Below are 18,573 nucleotides of genomic sequence, written 5' to 3'. Positions count from 1 at the left end.
AAATTCTATGGGGAAAAGCCACACACGATAAACATAAAATTGCAAACAGATAATACTGTTGTGGTGGGAAACATTTGCAGCTCAAGGATTCAATAGGGAAAAGATACCAAAATGCAAAGGTATAAAATCCTAATGGGATAAATGGAGCTAGAAGATGGCAACTCTACAACTCGGTTCTAAGCTGCACAGAGGACAACCCTTCCCCAGTCTACCGACACCTTCCTGGCCAGCAAAATTCACTTCAGGTGTCTCACCACACATCGGGAATACACTAGTGCTAGACCCAGTAGCCTGTTAAATTTTTGCCTGTATCCTGCTTGCAGTCTCTTTGCACATTTCAAAAGATACCTGAACTAACACAGACACAAACCACTGCCTTTTCCCACATACCCTCCCCTGCTTTCAGCTCTCAGGTTATTATAAATGTCTTGTTCATGACAACAGGAAGATATTTGTCTGCAACACACTTGCTCCCTAGCTCTGCTTGCTTGGCATTCCCATTCTCTACTGACCACAGCCAGTCATCACAACACTGTAACCTGCTCACCTTCCTGTTTTACAGCACCCTTCACATTCAGTACTCTTTCTAGGACAATCCACCTAAAACATCATTGTTTTTCGGCTATGTGGGACAGTTACAGCAGACAAATTATAAACTCGTAGGGACAAATTTGGTTTTAAAAGTTTCATATAACACTCTTCAGTGGTGCATGGGTGCTCCCTTCACTGCAAAGACAGAACTGATTCTGATCACCTCTCCAGAAAAATTCACAAAACCCAGAAGTGAAATGTTCATAAAACTTGTCATTTGAAAATAATTTGCTACAAACAAGTGTACAGAACAACGCCCTCCCAACTGAACAGTAAAGTGGTTTTCAAACACTAAGTAGTAAAACTGTCATCATCCTTCCCAGCAGACATTATCCCACAATGCATAAACCAGAACTGACTCAGCCTCTGTCATGGGCAATACCAGAAGAGCTCAAGGTACTTACTCTCCAATTCTGATGGGTCTTAAGTCAGCTCATAAGGCTGTCATACAGGCCTGGCAGCAAAATTAAGTTGCTCTTATTCCAGGTTCCACAATGTCTTTCCTGTGATAGGAATCCTTGAGATGAAGCTCCCAATCCAAAATTGCACCCTCCTGTGGTTATTGGAGAAACTAAATTGAGCACAGCTGACTGAAATTATTCTGATTCAATTACTTCATGAACACTTCAACTAACCACATTTATCAGCCTCCTAAACTCATAAATCATAGCAATCTCTGTTGGGAAATTTGAAATTGATGTGGCCCCGCCTGAATCAGAGAAGGCAGTAGGCATCTGACAGCCTTGAGGAGCAGCCTTGTGTGAGTTGATTGGAATTTCTAGCAGTATTAATCTTAATAACCTCAGGTAGCTTCCTCCCCGCAGCCTATGTCTTTCTGTGCAAGCAGTGAGGGAGGGAGCACTGCGACAATTACTCCCTCATTCTCTCCAGCTGACTCCGTTTTCTGATGAATATGAACACGTCAGTCATGCTCAGCCTTCATCCGTAGCTCTTCTCAGCCCTCAGCAATGACCAGTCCAAAACCTGTAGAATTTAAATTGTGATTTGAGCCTTGAGGTATAGGACACAGGAATAGAAACCAGAATACCTCCCAATACAGCAGCATGAAGACTTAAAAACAAAAGCAGCTTTTCCTTCTGTCTTGCAAGAATTGCCTGTGAACTGCAACAGAAAATTGTACAGCATTTATCCAAATCATTCAAACAAAAGATTGAAGATATTCAAATAGTATTAACACTGAAAACAGATGATTAAAACACAGATCAGAAATATGCATCTATCTAGGAAACCACATCCAAGTAACCGTCACTCACAACTGACAGGATGGTCAGAACAGTTGTTGAAGCTCTCTGGTACTTGCTTTGCAAAGGATTAAACAGCTCCCATTGTGATGAAGCTTTCATTTGTGCTTTTTCTAATAGACTTTCCAGTAATAATAATGTATTTACAAGGTCTCTCCCATTTTACCCAGGTTGACTTATAGAAAAAAAGCGCAACAGCATCAAAGTATCTATGGCTCCATCTACCAACGAGCTGCTATCAGCAGACATGTATGCACCCAAGGCTAACTCTTTTGTAGTTGCAAATAAATGTGTTACACAGCCACTCTCCCGATGATAAGGAAACATTCTTAATTTTAAGAAGATGCTTTCCTGTTTGTGCTGGTATATCATTATCCTGAGTAGCATAATCCTTTTTTTAGAAGCAGTTTTAGATAGGTAACTTCTGCTCAAAATATTGATATGTGTATACTGAGAAATGGCTGGAAGTACTCAAATGAGTGTTTTACCCCACAAACAACATGCTGGAAAACAGATCATTCTTGTTCACAATCTTTGCAAAATCAAGTTCCAGGTATTTTCCCCATCCCTTACTTTCCAGGCATAAAGAGTCAAAAAGATGGTTCATTACTTTCTTTAGCAGAAACTCTTTCCCCATGATGAAAAACTAAGAGAATATGTGAGGGTTTTTTTCTTCATGTGTATTTGAAGACAAGTTAAATTTACCATTATATACTACATTCTACCCACCCTCTTTGGAAAACAGAGAGGTGTAAGGGAAATCATACAAATGTTTGGATTCTAATTCTGGCTATTCTGTGTAACACAATGGACAATCCACACTTTGTTGCATGGATGTGGTCACATCATTTCTGATATTTGTTAGTATTTTGACTGGTGTTTATAAAAAAAAAATCTAATTAAAAAAACCCAAATAAAACATTCATAACTTCGCTAAAATTTCCTCACATTTCCTTAGCCAACTCCATGCACTGCTGTTCCACGTAGCTCCAAATATCAACACCATTTCTACTATTTTCCAGTCTGTCTTGACTTCTTAGTCCTCTGCAAATTTTTAGAAACTGGCAGCGGTTCAGAGAATTTGTCTGCCAAGTCTTTTACCGCCCCAGGATTCAGCTCATCTAGACTTGCCGATTAGTACATGGTATCTTTGGGTTTTCCAAGGTTTCCCATACTCTTCTAAATTCATTCTGTTTAAAAGCTTTTCCATAGTTCCTTCTGCCAAAATCCTGAACTTGGGGCAGCATCAGAATAAATGGACAATTTGCTGAGAAGGTACATTAGAGGTCTTCCCTGCTCAGCCCAGCTGCTTGGCAGCTGTTGCTATAGCTCCAGGGCAACAGCAACCCACATATTTGCCATGCGTCTCCACACTGGGAACTTGGCTCCTGGATTTAGTAAGACTCATTCATCTCTTTCTCCCCAAAGGCATCTTCTGTGCTGGAGCACTAAAACCGCTTTATGAAGTTGGGGCCGCTGTAGCATCAAAAGCTGTAGCATCAAAACAGGGGGGATTTTCTCAAGAACGGCTCAAAATTCTTTTGCTGTAAGGCAAGTCAGTGTGGAAGGGAGGATGCACCTCAGATACTTTATTAATCACATCTAATATCTTGACTTGTTCTCACTAGGACACTCCCCTAAAGTCATAAACAGGGGGATAAGCAGTGTCTATCGAAAACATGCTTTTGCAGATCTAGTTAGCGTGACTCAAGAAACAGCCCACTTGAAATTTTCTTCCTGCCTCTCAGAACACTGCTCAGGTTGATTATCCAATCTGCTCACTTTGCACTGAAACGGACTACAACTGCTCACACATGCAGTTGCAACCTGATCACTGAAAAAAATAATGACCAGCTAAAAATCCTAACCCCTTAAAACCTACAAGTTTGGACTAATAACTTATGCATCAACAAGAACGTGACAGCAACTATTCTGCATGAACCATCTCCAATATCAGAACTAAAATGCTGCAATATAAAATAGGAATTCTCTAGCACTTAAATCAGTTAACACGGGGAGATTAACATGGAAGAATTTTAAGGACCTTTAATATCATAGCCAAAACAAGCGAATAAACAGTCTTTTTTTTTTTTTTAACTCCTTACCCCTGTATCTTTTTCTTTACTTCATTTAATGCCAATTTCTTCCATCTTTCCTATTTCTGTTTTCCAAACTGATCTTTCCCTGATCTTGTCTTTTTCAATTCATTTTTCACTCTGTATTTGCCAGTCTTCCTTTTAGTTTTTCTTCTCCTTTGCCTTTTTCTCCAAATCTCTGTGTGTCATTTTCTTCTCACTTCGCTAGCTCCTCACTGACCAGAGTGGCAGGTGGAATGAGCAGAAGCAATGTGCAAATTGTTCTGGAGAGTATCCATGGCTTCACAGCCTCAGAATGGCATTCATACCACAGGCACCACAACAAAGTTTTAAGCACTTTCTTCATATCCCCTAGAAAAAGCAAAAAAACCCTTGATGTCCTCTGTGAAGCCAAATGGCAGCTCTATAGCACTATGAGCTTGTATCCAAATACTGACTGATCTTAGCAATTATCATTACCTACTTCTCACTGCTTCAGTTATGTCAAAGGCATCTCTACCTCATGGTGTCTTACCATGTCAGACTATAGTCAGACAATCCTGTTGAAGGCTATGTTAAACAAGATGCAGAATTTCAGTCTCAAATACTGTAAGATTTGGGAATTCCAAATGAAGAGGCAAATACAGAATTAATGCTTTCTGTTGTCAGTTGGAAAATACATTGGTCAGGCAGCTTAATTCTTTCTTTACAAAGCACTGTTTTCAACTAATACTAGTGTTGATCATAATCCAGATCATATGGCTTCTTAGTTCCACTCACCTTCGTGAAATGAAAAGGTATGAAGTAAGGAGAATCGGTCTAGAGCAAACGTATTGGATGGCATGGGTAGACTTGACAAGTTCTTCGTTAATTCTAATGTTGACAAGCAGTTTTTTAATGTCATGGGCTTCAGTACAGGTCAGGCTAATTTTAGCGCTGACATCACAGGCAAAGTCCAGGTCATTACTGAGAGGTTTTACTTTTTGGTGTTTGGTGGTGGTTTTCAGTTTTGTGGGTTTTTTTCTTTCTCTCTCTTTTTTTTTTTTTTTTTTTTTTTAATTTGAAGTTAGCACCATTTTTAGTTCAAGTGAAACAGATTGTTATTTCAAGCTTCTCATTACATGGCCAAGATTTGTATTGACTTTGGTCAGTTTCATTTAGATCATGCTCAAAACCTTTTTAAAAATATTATAAATTCCTTTCTCCTTCAATAATTCACTTTCTGTGGAATAAAAATACCACGTCTCAAGCATTTTTGTAATTTCATACCAGAGACATATATTAAATTGGTGACAAAGAAAAGATTTTCAGCACCAAACCTGGAATAAAACAAGTTTTTAGATGGCAACATTGAAAACATGACAATTTAAGGAATACCATAACTCACTTCTTAAAAACCAAGACCTATTAAAGCTTCTTACCTGGACACAGTATGCAAAGAAAGAAAAAAAATCATTAAGAGGTGTTTGTTTGAAAACAACAATTATATGCTTACCAATGCTGATACGTGACTGTATAAACAGCATTCTCTATAAGACATTGAAACAACCCAGTGCTGCGAGATCAGTTAGACCATGATTTGAATTTCCGAAGCAGTGATGGACTCCTTGCTGTACAGAAATCTGCTTGCCTCCACAGTCTTACTGCCAAGAAGCGTTTTGCAACAAGATAGTTTCCAGAAATAATACTGGGATTCTGTAAGAAATTCATCTGAGACATGAGTGTTTTCTGAAATCCCCTAAAACACAACTTACGACCAAAGTAAACAGTTCTGAGATAGAAACATGCAGGAGCAACGTGCTGTCTCAGCACTACAGACAAAGCTTTAGAGAGTAAGTTATTTTTTTTTAACTTCCATTTTCTACCTTTACTGGCAAATAGCACATGTCCAGGGAGGTAAGGACTGGACAAGCACACAGGGATTCTCTGCCAGTACTCTTTGTAGTGTCCAGTGATTCATGGTTTAAAAGGATCTTCTAAGCCAGAGATGATGCCTTTATATTTAGCAGCCTTTAATGGATTCATCTTTCAAGTACTGGTTCAGTTTCTTTCAAGTCATGTAAACTTTAATGAGTTTTTTTTTTTTTTTCTTTGGGTGTTGGTTGTTGTTTTTTGCGGAGGGAAGGGAGTGTTAAAGAGGAGTGCCATAGCTCACCTTCATGCCTGTTGAGACCACCTCATTTTGTATGCTTTGAGCCACCACATGCAGATTCCATTTAATAACCTCTAGTTCGGCTATCAGGAGAGACAGTGAACAATCACTCCCTATTCATGCTCTCCCTCTGCCACTTGTGATTTTATGGACTTTTATCATTCCCTCTCAACCATCTGCCTTTCAGTCTATTTAGTTACCCCCATACAGGTGTTGCATGCTATTCATCATTCCTGTCACCACCACCCTCTAAAATCTTTCCCAGTTTTACTACATTTGGTTTGAGATGGAAGAAACCAGAACTATACACAGTATTCAAGATGCACTTACACCATAGATTTATAAATATATATTATTTAATGGATTAACGATTCTTTATTTTCTTCTCTATTTGCTTTCTAGTAATTCCCAACATTTTAATTAAAATTTTAACCTCTATTAAGCTGACGCTTTTAAAGATCTATGAAAACCCTAAGATCTTACTTCCAAGTAATAGCCATATATCGGTGGTCCCCAGTAGTTATGTAAAACATCTGTTTTCTCCCATATCTGTTACTTCACATTTCCTGCACTGAATTTCATCTACCATTTTATCACCCAGCCACCCTGTGAGGTAAGGCCCTTCCATAATTCTTCAGTCATCTTTACTACTCTGAACAGTATCTGCAAACTATGCCATATTTCTATGCAGCCCTTTTTCCAAAAAGGTCATGAGTATACTGTGAAGCACCGGTCCAGGCACAGATCCTTACAAGACTTCATTGGTAATTTCTTTTTGCCATGAAATGTGATGATTTATTCCTGCTTCCTGTTTCCTATCTTTTAATCAGTTATTTAACCATCTTTGAACCCCTCCTCTTATCCTACAGCAGCTCGCTTTCTCTAACAGCCTGGGATGAAACCTTGTCAAAAGCCTTCCTTTTCTGAAGGTCATTTCCATATCGCTGCCAGTGCTGTACAGGTAGCTCAGATCCCACTTTACAGACAGCTGAAAATGATTAAAACTTGACCCTTCCTGCTCTCTTGATTCTACTGTAATGTGTTTCATTCAAATTCGACCTGCTACTCCCTTCCTTCCCAGTGTTCATCCCCTCTCTTCTTCCCTATTAAGTGATATACACATTCAACAAAACTAAAACAAAAGAAAACATTTCTTATTTGTTTACAGAGCTTTCCAGCTTGTGTAACCTTACAACATTAAAGGAAAGACAGCCACATAAAAATTAGTCTGAAATCTGTCCTGCTTTTATTACATGTTAAAAATCAAATCCTACATACTGTTACGTAATTTCCCGTCACCTTCACAATGCAAGCCATATACATTAACAGACAATAAAGTTTCATTAGACCTTTATTGCTAATGTGAAGAAAGTTTTAAAGAGTTTTGCTGCATACTAAATATATACTGCAGGTTTGGGTTGGTGGGGGGTTTTTTGGGGGGGGAAGTGGCAGGGGGGTAGAACTCGACAAGGGTTGCGTCTGAAGATTGAAAGCTCCGCGTATAAAGCTGCAGCCCAACCAAGGATTTTGATATTCAGACAACGGAGGCACTACTGATTTGGAAATGTAATTTTTCATATGGTATATAGGTGAATAGCTCATGCCTAATTACAGATTGAGACAATCTGAAATAGTACAAGTTTAAAATCTTAACGCAGAAAATCAGACCATCAGAATTTCCAATGAAGCATTCATTTGGGAGCAGACAGGCAGCATTGTAACACAAATATAAACAACAGTACAGATGATTTAATTGGATTACTTCACTCCTATGAATTCTTCCAAACAAGCTCTTTAAGAAAGCCAGGAATAGAACTCAACTTTCATCTTTTCTGGATGTTTTGGCCTATAGCAGCCAGTGATGCTCTCAAAGCATGTTCTCACAGAAGCAGCTGTGTATACACAACGAATCACATCTGGACATGTTTCAATCCAAGAGTGGGTAAGGACAAGCAGAGGTGAGCAGCAGGCTGTCCCTCAACACTAACACCAACAGTTGCCATAGCAACAAGAGGAATCGCGGAAGAGGCTGGTATTGATTTTTCCATCCCATGTTCATTGCCATTTCTTCAGAGCGGTCTTACACAATGCTACCACAACCAACACTGTCGCACATACCCAGGTTCTGAAGTTAATGGGAAATAATAGGGATGAAAAGGCAACAGGGAATAATTACTGCTTCAGTTAGTCTGAGTACACAAAGAACAAGCAACAGAATTTTCATCTTAATGCAAGCTATGTAAGGGGAAAGGGGGGGTGTCAGCACATACAGGCATGTTTCACCATGCCTTCCATCGACATTTCAAGTTTTCTGTGCATTGTCCTACAGGGCAGCACCTGCCTGTTCTCAGCATTTGTAACAAGACAGTCACCAATGCCTAGGTCAGGTATTGCAAACAGTAGGATATAGCAAAGGATATTTTGTGCTTAGCTGAAAGCCTGCTACATCATGTCAACGTACTGCAGAATGGCACAGAGCCAAAAGGATAAGAAAGAGAGACTACTCACAAATATTAAAGAGATTTTTCAGGTTAACAACAGCATAGCTCCAGAGTCCCTCAAAATATACTACAGCACAACTAAGTTCTATAAACATGGGATAATACATTCCATGAGTATATAAGAGATTTCGGTAACGACTAATATTGTTTCCAATAACAACGCATAGCTCAAAATTGCATTTAGTTTGCAAATTACAGGATGGTACTTTGTTGATGCTACCACAAGGCTTAAATGAAAAATGTATTTTGAAGGTTTCACCTTCACAATTAACGTCTCTTCTTAGGATACACAAGATGGGAGAAAAAGTGTTTAAAATATTAGACTGAATTAAGAAAGCCTTTTAAGACCATTCCCAACTGTATTCATAAACATTGAATAATGACCAGAGTAGTTAGCAGAATGTGGCCCTAGCCAAGAGCAGAAGGCTGCTTATATCAAAAAGGTAAAATATTATTCTTGTATACAAGTAGATCACTTCTGCTACATGCACCCTACATTGTCCCAGTTTTATATCAGCATAACACCACCTCTGTAATCCACTATATTTGCATAAAGCTGAAGTAATAAAGCAATAGTATGGGAAGTACCCAGTATCTCCAGAAACTTTATAATTCACAAAGTGATTAGTCCCTCAAGCAAACAAACAAAAAAAAATTTAAAAAAAAAAAAAAAAGAAAATCATCTAACTAGTACAGCCTTCAGAAAATGCAACAGTTCTTCAAGGCAAATACAAAAGGCAGATTGAAACTGTCTATATTAGTACGGATATTCTTAACAAAAATTTAACATTCATACTTAATAAAAATAGATTCTCAAAAAAACACCCCTAAACAATACCTACCAATTGTGTACATCAAGATAACAGCTCCACCATAATCCAAACAAATTATAACAGTATGTGATATTTAAGAGCTCTGGGAACCCTGTTAATAACAAGTCTCCCATCGTAACTTAGAGAGGCAAATAGCCACGGGTCTGCTGAGGACCATTCAACTGCATATACGCTATCTTCATGTTCTTCATAGGTAGCTATTACACTGTCCTGAAGGGGCTCTTTAATCCTAAAATTGGGAAAAAAAAAAAAAAAAAAAAAAAAGAAGAAAATTGTAAGGATCTATGAACACACTTGATTTAAAAGGCAATATTAAGTGTCACTAACATCTAGATACACAACTTCCCATTTGAAGTATAAGAACGCAGTAGTAGGCTCTAAGGAAATATTTTATACCAGATGTCTGCATGTACCTATGTTTTAGATAACACAGCAGAGTCAAGTCAATGTTAAAGACCCCATTTGGAGGGACAAAGTACCTCTTATTCTCAACTTGAGTGCATTTCCCAGTCTCTCAGAACCTACACTAAGCATCTCTCTCTCTAAAGCAAGTTAAACTACAGTGTATGATCTAAATGCACTTAAACACGCATTTTTATCAATATCTTTTCTCTCGCCATGCTCCATCCCTTCCTTTCCCCCTTTGTTAACTGAATTCTTAAGATAATACATAAACTTATTAGAGGTGTGTAGACAGGTGAGAAGTTGCAGTCCTTAACGTCACAGTCTTTCCTGTGCTGCCATCCTCGACCCATTCTCTCTGGAGCGATGGAAGGGAGATGGAGGCACCACTCTGAACACTTCAATTTTAGTCTCCCATTCCTAGAGTTATAACACCACCAGATTCTCATCTATTATTATATACCTCACCTCTCACTGCAACACCCAAGCTCCTGGTCACCTACATCATGAGAGACAGACAGATTCTTTTTTGCATTGCAAATATTTAAGAACAGACTCAGGCAATTCTCTGAAGTCCAAACCACCCAGGAGTCACTGATCGTGCTCTGCTAGCTGAGAACAGCCCTTCTTCCCTCCACTCACAGAGCCAGTCCCTCCTCTCAGAACACAACCACAGCACATTATTCTGTAGCTACAGGGTAGGTGAGTTTTCAGAGGATGACCTCAGAGCTCCTTCACCCACAGAGGATCACCTCTGTCTGACAGGAATCAGTCAGCCTTTCAGAAGCATCCCCTGCCTCCCAGAAACAGCCTTGTATTACAGCTGCAATCCTCCTAACAGAAAGCAAAGCCAAAGAGCCTTGTGAATGCCACTCAATCATTTAAACAGATGCTGCTACTACAGAAATGAAGTGTTGTTATTGGCAGTCTTTGCCCTTTACTGCTGCTCTCTGAAAGCATGTGTCTCTACGATCACAAAGCGTATATGGTATCACATTTGAATCGCTTGCAGGATATCGCTGCTCCACCTAGGCAGCCTAACCAGCTGTGAATCTAACATCGCAATTAAAATTCAATTGAATTTAATGAATAAACCAAAAGCAGTCTGATACTTCAGAACAGCTTCAGATACTTAGTTTCAAGGACTTTTATCATTTAGTTATGCTACATTTAAGGTCAACTAACAAAAAAAGGTCACAGCACAAACAACACGCAGCCCCTGGTTAATTGCAAAGAGCAGGCTTGTTTTGCAGTTCTCCTGAATATGTACTTTGATACAAACCATCTAACAGCAGAGAGCTAATAAACACACAAACACACAGACACTTCATCTCCTGCAATGTGTTTTTCTAACTTCCTGTTAACTGACATGCCTGGTTAAGTGAAAGTTGGTCATGTCCCCAGACAGCAATGTGCTTCGTGCGGTGCTCACCCACTTACCCACAACTCCATTATTCTGAAGGTTTCAGATGTCTCTCCGGATAAGCAGGGGAGTAATGCACGGTGCACATGGCTGTCAGGGGACACGACCGACTTTCAGTTAACCAGGAGTCTCACTTAACCAGAGGTTGGATAAACAAGAACAAATAAGCTTCTAGATTATACTATTTTCTGTATGCTCAGAGTTGTTCCAGTGTTTCATTTAAATAACACAGTTCATCTAATTTAATTTAGAGAAGTCATCGGGGAATGAGTGTTCAGGAAAGAAGCCTGTAGATGAACTTCTGTTTGGCATTTCCATTTATAACTACAATTTTTAACTGTCTTATTTTTGTCTATACGCTGAACTTCTTGGGTATGAAAGTAATTTTGTGCCATCCCAGAAAAAGAAAGGATACTATTCCATGTGGTTCTTCAGGCCACATGAGTTCAGTTTTCAGTGGGGTTTTTTTTGTTTGTTTGTTTTTCTAATAGCGTAGATCTGTGAAAATATTATGTATAGACTACTTGAGCATAAGAATAGCATAGCCTTGAGACAGTTACTGAGAATCTGAGAAAATCCTTATGGAAGTGATCACTTCATGTAAAAGAGCTAGATACTATACAAGATAATCAGGATGGGAAAAAAGTCATATCAGAATTACATGTGTCTCAGGAATAATACAGAAGATCCAAAAGAAACTGTTTGTAGAGAATGCTTATGGCACTATGAATGAAAACAGATCAGCCTTTAGATTATGTAATGGGTAATGAGCCCCAAAGGACTCTGCTACTGGAATAAAGAGCAGAATTTATTTCATGAATGTGAAAGACTGTTCCAAATAATTAAAAAACCAAAAGGAGCAAGGTTGGTTGTGGTGGGTTTTTTTCCCCCTCACAACAGGAATCTCTTGGAGACAGACCACCTTACCCCATGCCAATAAACTTCCAAGAAAACACCTCAGATTTGTCTGCATTTTGGCTATGTGCATGAATTTTTTGGTAATCCAAAACATGCTGAGAATACTATTTTTGAATCTATATGAATCTAGGATACTTAGAATTGTTCGGAGTCCCACAACAAACTATTTACTCTCAACAAGATTTTACACAGCTTTTACACATTTTTAAAGAATCAGCTCAGACTCTCCTACCTCCCCAGATATTTAATATAGTTTGGTTAATGCAAAAAGTTATCGACTTGACAGCTATGACACTGACATTTATTTAAACAAGGTAACAAAACCTTTTAAATATATATATATATACACACATATATAAACAGAGCCTACAAAAAAAAAGATTATTTTGGTCACAGCACATACTACTGGAACACGTACAAAACAACTTGTATTTATCTTAAGATGTTTCTTCTATTTAGATATTTTAATTATACTTCTGTTTTTATCAGTTGCTACAATTTTATTTCTCCTTAACATACAGTAAGTAATTTCAGAACCTAATATGTCATAGCACTGACGAGTGTATTTTTTCTAATACTCTATTCATAATGTAGCAATGATTAAAAGAATACTGCTACACTTTCATGTGCATTATTCTTATCTCGGAAACTTCCCATTTCATAGTTACCAACTCCTGATGACAATGCCCAGGTTATCTGCCTTCTTACATTAGATGCATAACACAGGACACAGAAGAGGGAAAACATTCAAAATGGACTGGATACTGGGATAGTCAGCAGATCTTTGGCAGGTTTTGGAACAGGGAGGAGAGTTCAGGACCTTAAATTTCTTCCCGGGTAGAGAAGTTCAGAAACAGGAAGAATACCTGTACAGAGGTGGACATGAAGTAAACTTTCTTCTATGCTACTTAAATAAGCATAATCCAGGTTGTTGCCAAAACACAGAAATTTCTGTTTTGACATAAAAGCTGCAGGTTATGGGTGTAAAAATGTAGTTGCTATGCTATAGCTAGTTTAGTGTACCACAGGTGCAGGTTCTTGGCCTGTTGGTCCCTGATAGAGCAGTCTGACTAGACTATATTTGATAAGCACACTTGGTAATCACTTGTTATGCCTGGCAAGCTTAGGAAGATATTTTCTTTCTAGTCCTAAATCTCCCTGCCCCTTAAAAAGTTACTTTAGTTTCTCATTTTCCTGTACTATTTTAAGGACTTTTTCTGGCCAGATTAAAATACCTTTTTCTCTCCTTATATAGGTTCTTGCATTGCACCAACTGACAAGGCATCAAACTCTTATGTCATCAAGAACTTATAGTAAGAAACGTGTAATCTCTACCTACATCCTGCATAAATTTAAGACCTGTGCCACACAGAGCTGAAACTGGACTGCTTTCTCTTTTTAGTGTTATTGACATAGCACGACCCCTACCAGCCTCTCCTATGAAAGGAGAAGAGCTTTCATTTTACTAGATAACTTTGAGGTTAATTGTGTTACAGACTTGAGAGAGAAGCCTGTTAAGCCTTGGATAATTGTTTTCATGTAGAGAGCTGTTATTTCCAATTACTTCTCATGCTAACAACCACTTAAGTTTTCAGTGCTTGCAATTCTGTATTGTCACCACAATGTTCAATAAAATATGTTTTTCAGAGTCACCAAAAATCATTAATTCCTTATCACAGCCAAAATTAAATCCTCTTTAATCTAAAAATTATTATGAAATAGATGTGATTCAACAGAGCAGCAACATGTACTGCAGTGTCCAATATGAATCCTGAAAAGCATGTCACTGGATTCCAGAATAAGCCCTGTGGATGACCTTTCCCTTTAACTGCAGGAGAAAACTTAGCAGCTGTAAGGTTTTGTTTCTGGTAAGCCTAGACAACACACTACTTCCTCTTTCACTCTCTTAAGGAAAACAGAATTCAAGGATGTTTATACTGGACCAGAATTTTTATATATAATAATTGGCCATTTGTACTATTGTAACCATTACCTTCCCCCCCCCCCCCCCCCCCCCCCCCAAAAAAAAAACCAAAAAACCACCCAGCCTTCTGAACTGCTTCTACAGGAAATGCTATCTTTAAAAACAGGAAATGCATATTTTAGGACATCTATGAAACATGTTGTATTAATACACAAAATTAATTAAAGAAGGTATATCTCCTGATAAGGGTTAAAGAAATAAATAGTATGGAAAAAACCACACATTTCTGAAGCAAAATAGTCTAAGAATTGGAAAGTGCTGCTGCACTAGATTTGGCCCAGCTTCTTACATATCCAACCAAGTCCTGAATACTCGCATTCCCCAAGACAGGAACTATTTAAGCTGTTTTAATTAATTGAGTCTCTTCATTGATTCCATAGCATAATCCCATGACTTCTAGATTGCTCCGAGACATAAATACCACAAGCAAAATATCATCAAGATTAATACTATTGGCAGCTGCGTGAAAATACCCTGAAAGCCTGCCTTATCATGAACATTTGGCAAATACTTTTTAAAGTATCAATGCTGACAATTCATTCTCCTGAAGTCACTGGTGTGTATACAAAGGTGTTATGTTACATCACACAGTTCATATGTATTATCATGAAACCACATCATTTACTATTCAAAAGGCTCCAAACTACGTTTCTATCACAAAAGGTAGAAAACACCACACCTCCTTTAGATGGAATTTTGAAGGAATCTCTTTCTACAGAGAGGCCACCCACCATTTTCTCTCTGGTCCGTTCTGATTGCTGAAGAGGTTCCTACACTTAAAATCTCATTAAAAACTTCACTATCTCAATGAGATACTCAATGAGATACTCTGTACTGGAAGGACCAATCCTTTACATGTCTCAGCTTTAAATGCAAAATGGTGAGAAGTGCTTGTGTTAGATTTTGTTCTGTTTGTATCAAAGGACAGTGTGGCTAACATCTATGGTGAAAAAGATGGAAACATCAGACTTCAGGAAACACACTACAAATGTATTTCTTAATGTGAATTTCTGGTACAGTCTTCAACAGATAACAAAGATAAGGATAAGCTTAGAATATATTGTCAAAAAATGTAGCATAAGGGAGAAGGCAGCATACTGACCTTAGTAATCAGTTCTGCCAGTGAAAACACAGCAGACATCTTAAGCCTGTAAACCACAAAGAGAGCTACGGGATCTGGTAGCTCATTCTGCAAAATTAAAGTTTAAGGACGGCTTCCTTTTCAGGACTGATGTATAAGCTCAAAATGCTATTGACCATATAAATCTTTTCATTGGTATGGATACAGAAAAGGCATTTTCTCTTAAAAAGCAAGTCCTCCATTATCCATTCAGCCTTGTCACGAAGTTCTGGCCATGGAAGTCATGAAGAATGAAAACACTGCTGTACATGCAGAATGTACCTTGTTGGTGCTCCTAAGGTAGCGAATGGCCTTCCCATGCTGCATATCATCAGCATACCAAACACAGACCTACAGAGTTTAAAATTCAAACCTATAAGGCAAATAAATTGTATCAGCTTTGCGTGGCAAGGTTTTGGTAGTTGGGTGGTTACAGGGGTGGCTTCTGTAAGAAGCTGTTGGAGGCTTCCCCCATGTCCAACAGAGCCAATACCAGCTGGCTCTAAAACAGACCCGCCGCCGGCCAAGGCCAAGCCCATCAGCAATAGTGGTAGTGCCTCTGGGATAACATTTTTAAGAAGAAAAAAAAGTTGCGGGACAGACACAGAAACTGCAGCCAGAGAGAGGAGTGAGAGTATGTGAGAGAACCAACCCTGCAGACCCCCAGGTCAGTGCAGAAGGAGGGGAGGAGATGCTCCAGGCGCCGAGGCAGAGATTCCCCTGCAGCCCGTGGGGAAGACCATGGTGAGGCAGGCTGTCCCCCTGCAGCCCAGGGAGGTCCACGGGGGAGCAGATCTCCACCTGCAGCCCGGGGAGGACCCCACACCGGAGCAGGTGGATGCCCAAAGGAGGCTGTGACCCTGTGGGAAGCCCGCGCTGGAGCAGGCTCCTGGCAGGACCTGTGGCCCCCTGGAGAGAGGAGCCCACGCTGGAGCAGGTTTTCTGGCAGGACTTGTGACCCCACGGGGGACCCACGCTGGAGCAGTCTGTGCCTGAAGGACTGCAGCCTGGGGAAGGGACCCACGCTGGAGCAGTTCGTGAAGAACTGCAGCCTGTGGGAAGGACCCACGTTGGAGAAGTTCATGAAGGACTGTCTCCCGTGGGAGGGACCCCACACTGGAGCAGGGGAAGAGTGAGGAGTCCTGCCCCTGAAGAGGATGAAGCGGCAGAAATAATGCGTGATGAACTGACCATAAACCCCATTTCCCATCCCCCTGTGCTGCTGGAGGGGGTAGGCAGAGAATCTGGGAGTGGATTTGAGCTGGGGAGGAAGGGAGGGGTGGAGGGAAGGTGTTTTGAGATTTGGTTTTATTTCTCATTACCCTACTCTGGTTGATTGGTAATAAATTGAGTTAATTTTCCACAAACTGAGCCTGTTTTGCCCATGATGGTAATTGGTGAGTGATCTCTCCTGTCCTTATCTTGACCCACAAGCCCTTTGTTATATTTTTTTTTCTCTCCCCTGTCCAGCTGAGGAGGGGGCAGTGATAGAATGGCTTTGGTGGGCACCTGGCATCCAGCCAGGGTCAACCCACCACATAAATATATTCCAATAACTAAAGAAAAGGAATCCTGATTGGTGAGTAAAGATGGTCACACTAAACTGCAAGAACCTAGTAGGTTTTGTTTATTGTTAGAAATAGCAATGTAGAATTAAAATGACTGCCAGACTAGTTTAATACAACAAAATATAGACTCACTTACATAAGGACTTTGGATGACCAAAGAACGAAGAAAGGATGCAGGACAGTCACCACCTCCCTTTGGAGGAAGACAGTGCTCTGCAGATGTCTAGAAGGGAACTGACAGACACTTTTAGGAGCTTTGGAATCATGGCAAGTTCAGTGTCGCAGAGAGGAATTCCTTGCAACACCAGAGTGCAAAGCCACTAAAGAAAGAGAGGACAAGGAGAAGCCCGCCTTAATCAGTTGCATCCATAGATGTGGAATGACCCCACGTTTTCAATGTTTTGTTCAAACTGAGACATTGAAAAGCACTCCCTATATTCTTATCCAGGTGCACGAGCTTTGTCTTGGGGATGAAAGCTAAATGCGCCCCAACTACTCACCTCATCTGTTCTGTTTTCATTTGTTTTGTACGCTTTTTTATACCTCTGGATCAAGGTGCTAGAAATTAAGCTAGGAGTACAGCATTTCATTCCCCATTTCTCAGCTAATTTTTTTCCGTATTTGAATTGTGCTTTAAATTACCCAGACTAGGGACTTGACCAGAATACACCATAGCTCTCCGCTGGCCACATGCCTATAACACCTCTCTGCGGACAGCTCAATCCTCTTTTTAGACCACCTACTTTCGACAGAGGCTTTGGGCTTCCCAGACAGAAAGCACTGATGCTTTTCCTTATTCAGTGCAAGAGAACAAACGCAGTTGGCATATTTCTCCTAGACACATTTCACAAAGGCAGTGCATGCAGAGCTAGCATGTTTTGGAACAAACAAAAGCCACTGTTAGTGAGAAGAGAAACTCAAGAATACGGCTGATGGCAAAAGAAAATCCTAAAGGGAAGAATCAGAAGTCTCCAAAGATGATTCAGAAGGCAGTAAAGGTCCCCGATCTGCAAATAGTCAGGGGCTAGAACCACACCCAGGGGAGGTATCATCTCCTTTTCCTGTTTTTATAATCTTTCCTCTTGGCCACTATCAAGAGACATGATACAGGCTAGGGAGACCTTTGATATGAAACGGGGAGGCTGCTCTTAATGTTTTTATGATTGATGAGAGAAACAACAATAGCAGTTTAAAAGTAGGGAAGAGACAGCAAACTAGTTGCTCTGATCTGAATCAGCAGTTAAGAGGAACTAAAGGTCACTCGATTGCAACAAGTGACAGATCCTCATGCAATAGTTCTAGTTTTATTGCTTATGTAAGCATGTTCTGGTCTCCAAGATGGGAACACATAGAGTTCCAAGATGTCAAGACATACATGGACAACCACCCAAAGGAGAAACCTCAAAGAATAATTCCTTAGTAAGAACAGAACAACAACTTTTGGATTGCTGTCTATTCATTACTCAGTGAACCTGTACTCTTTTCTTAAAAAGAAAAAAGTTACCTCCAAATAATTATTTTGCAGTTGCAAACCTTAAAAAGTAGGCAGTTACTACAGAAAATCTGGCAAGAATAAACGAGTGGGTAGATTCATGCATTGTTCTACATGGCTGAACAATGAAGTGTTAAACTGACATATTACTTGCTTCTGTCTTTAGCCAAACAATACAATAAAAATTAGAAAGTTTACTACAAAATATATTAAAAATTAACATAAGCCTTAAAGATCTCAGAAGTCTTAGCT

At 39.6% G+C, this 18,573-nt stretch overlaps 1 protein-coding gene across 5 annotated transcripts in view; it reads right to left on the bottom strand.

Annotated features, from left to right (window-relative positions):
• Positions 1–2,594: 2,594 nt before the first annotated feature.
• EIPR1 (EARP complex and GARP complex interacting protein 1) overlaps positions 2,595–18,573 on the bottom strand; it is a 101,780-nt gene continuing 85,801 nt past the window's right edge. For 3 of the 5 annotated variants that reach the window (XM_030037433.2, XM_030037428.2, XM_030037431.2), the window contains one exon: positions 7,304–9,643. In XM_030037433.2, coding sequence (XP_029893293.1) covers positions 9,469–9,643 — 175 coding nt within the window. In that variant the 3' untranslated portion in view covers positions 7,304–9,468. Of the gene's footprint in view, positions 4,301–7,303; positions 9,644–18,573 lie in introns of those variants that run through there. The other 2 variants (XM_041128736.1, XM_030037429.2) reach the window with 2 other exon arrangements.

This window comes from Aquila chrysaetos, chromosome 15, assembly GCF_900496995.4.
Source record: "Aquila chrysaetos chrysaetos chromosome 15, bAquChr1.4, whole genome shotgun sequence".
NCBI lineage: Eukaryota > Metazoa > Chordata > Aves > Accipitriformes > Accipitridae > Aquila > Aquila chrysaetos.
This window is presented reverse-complemented; position numbering and strand designations above follow the sequence as displayed.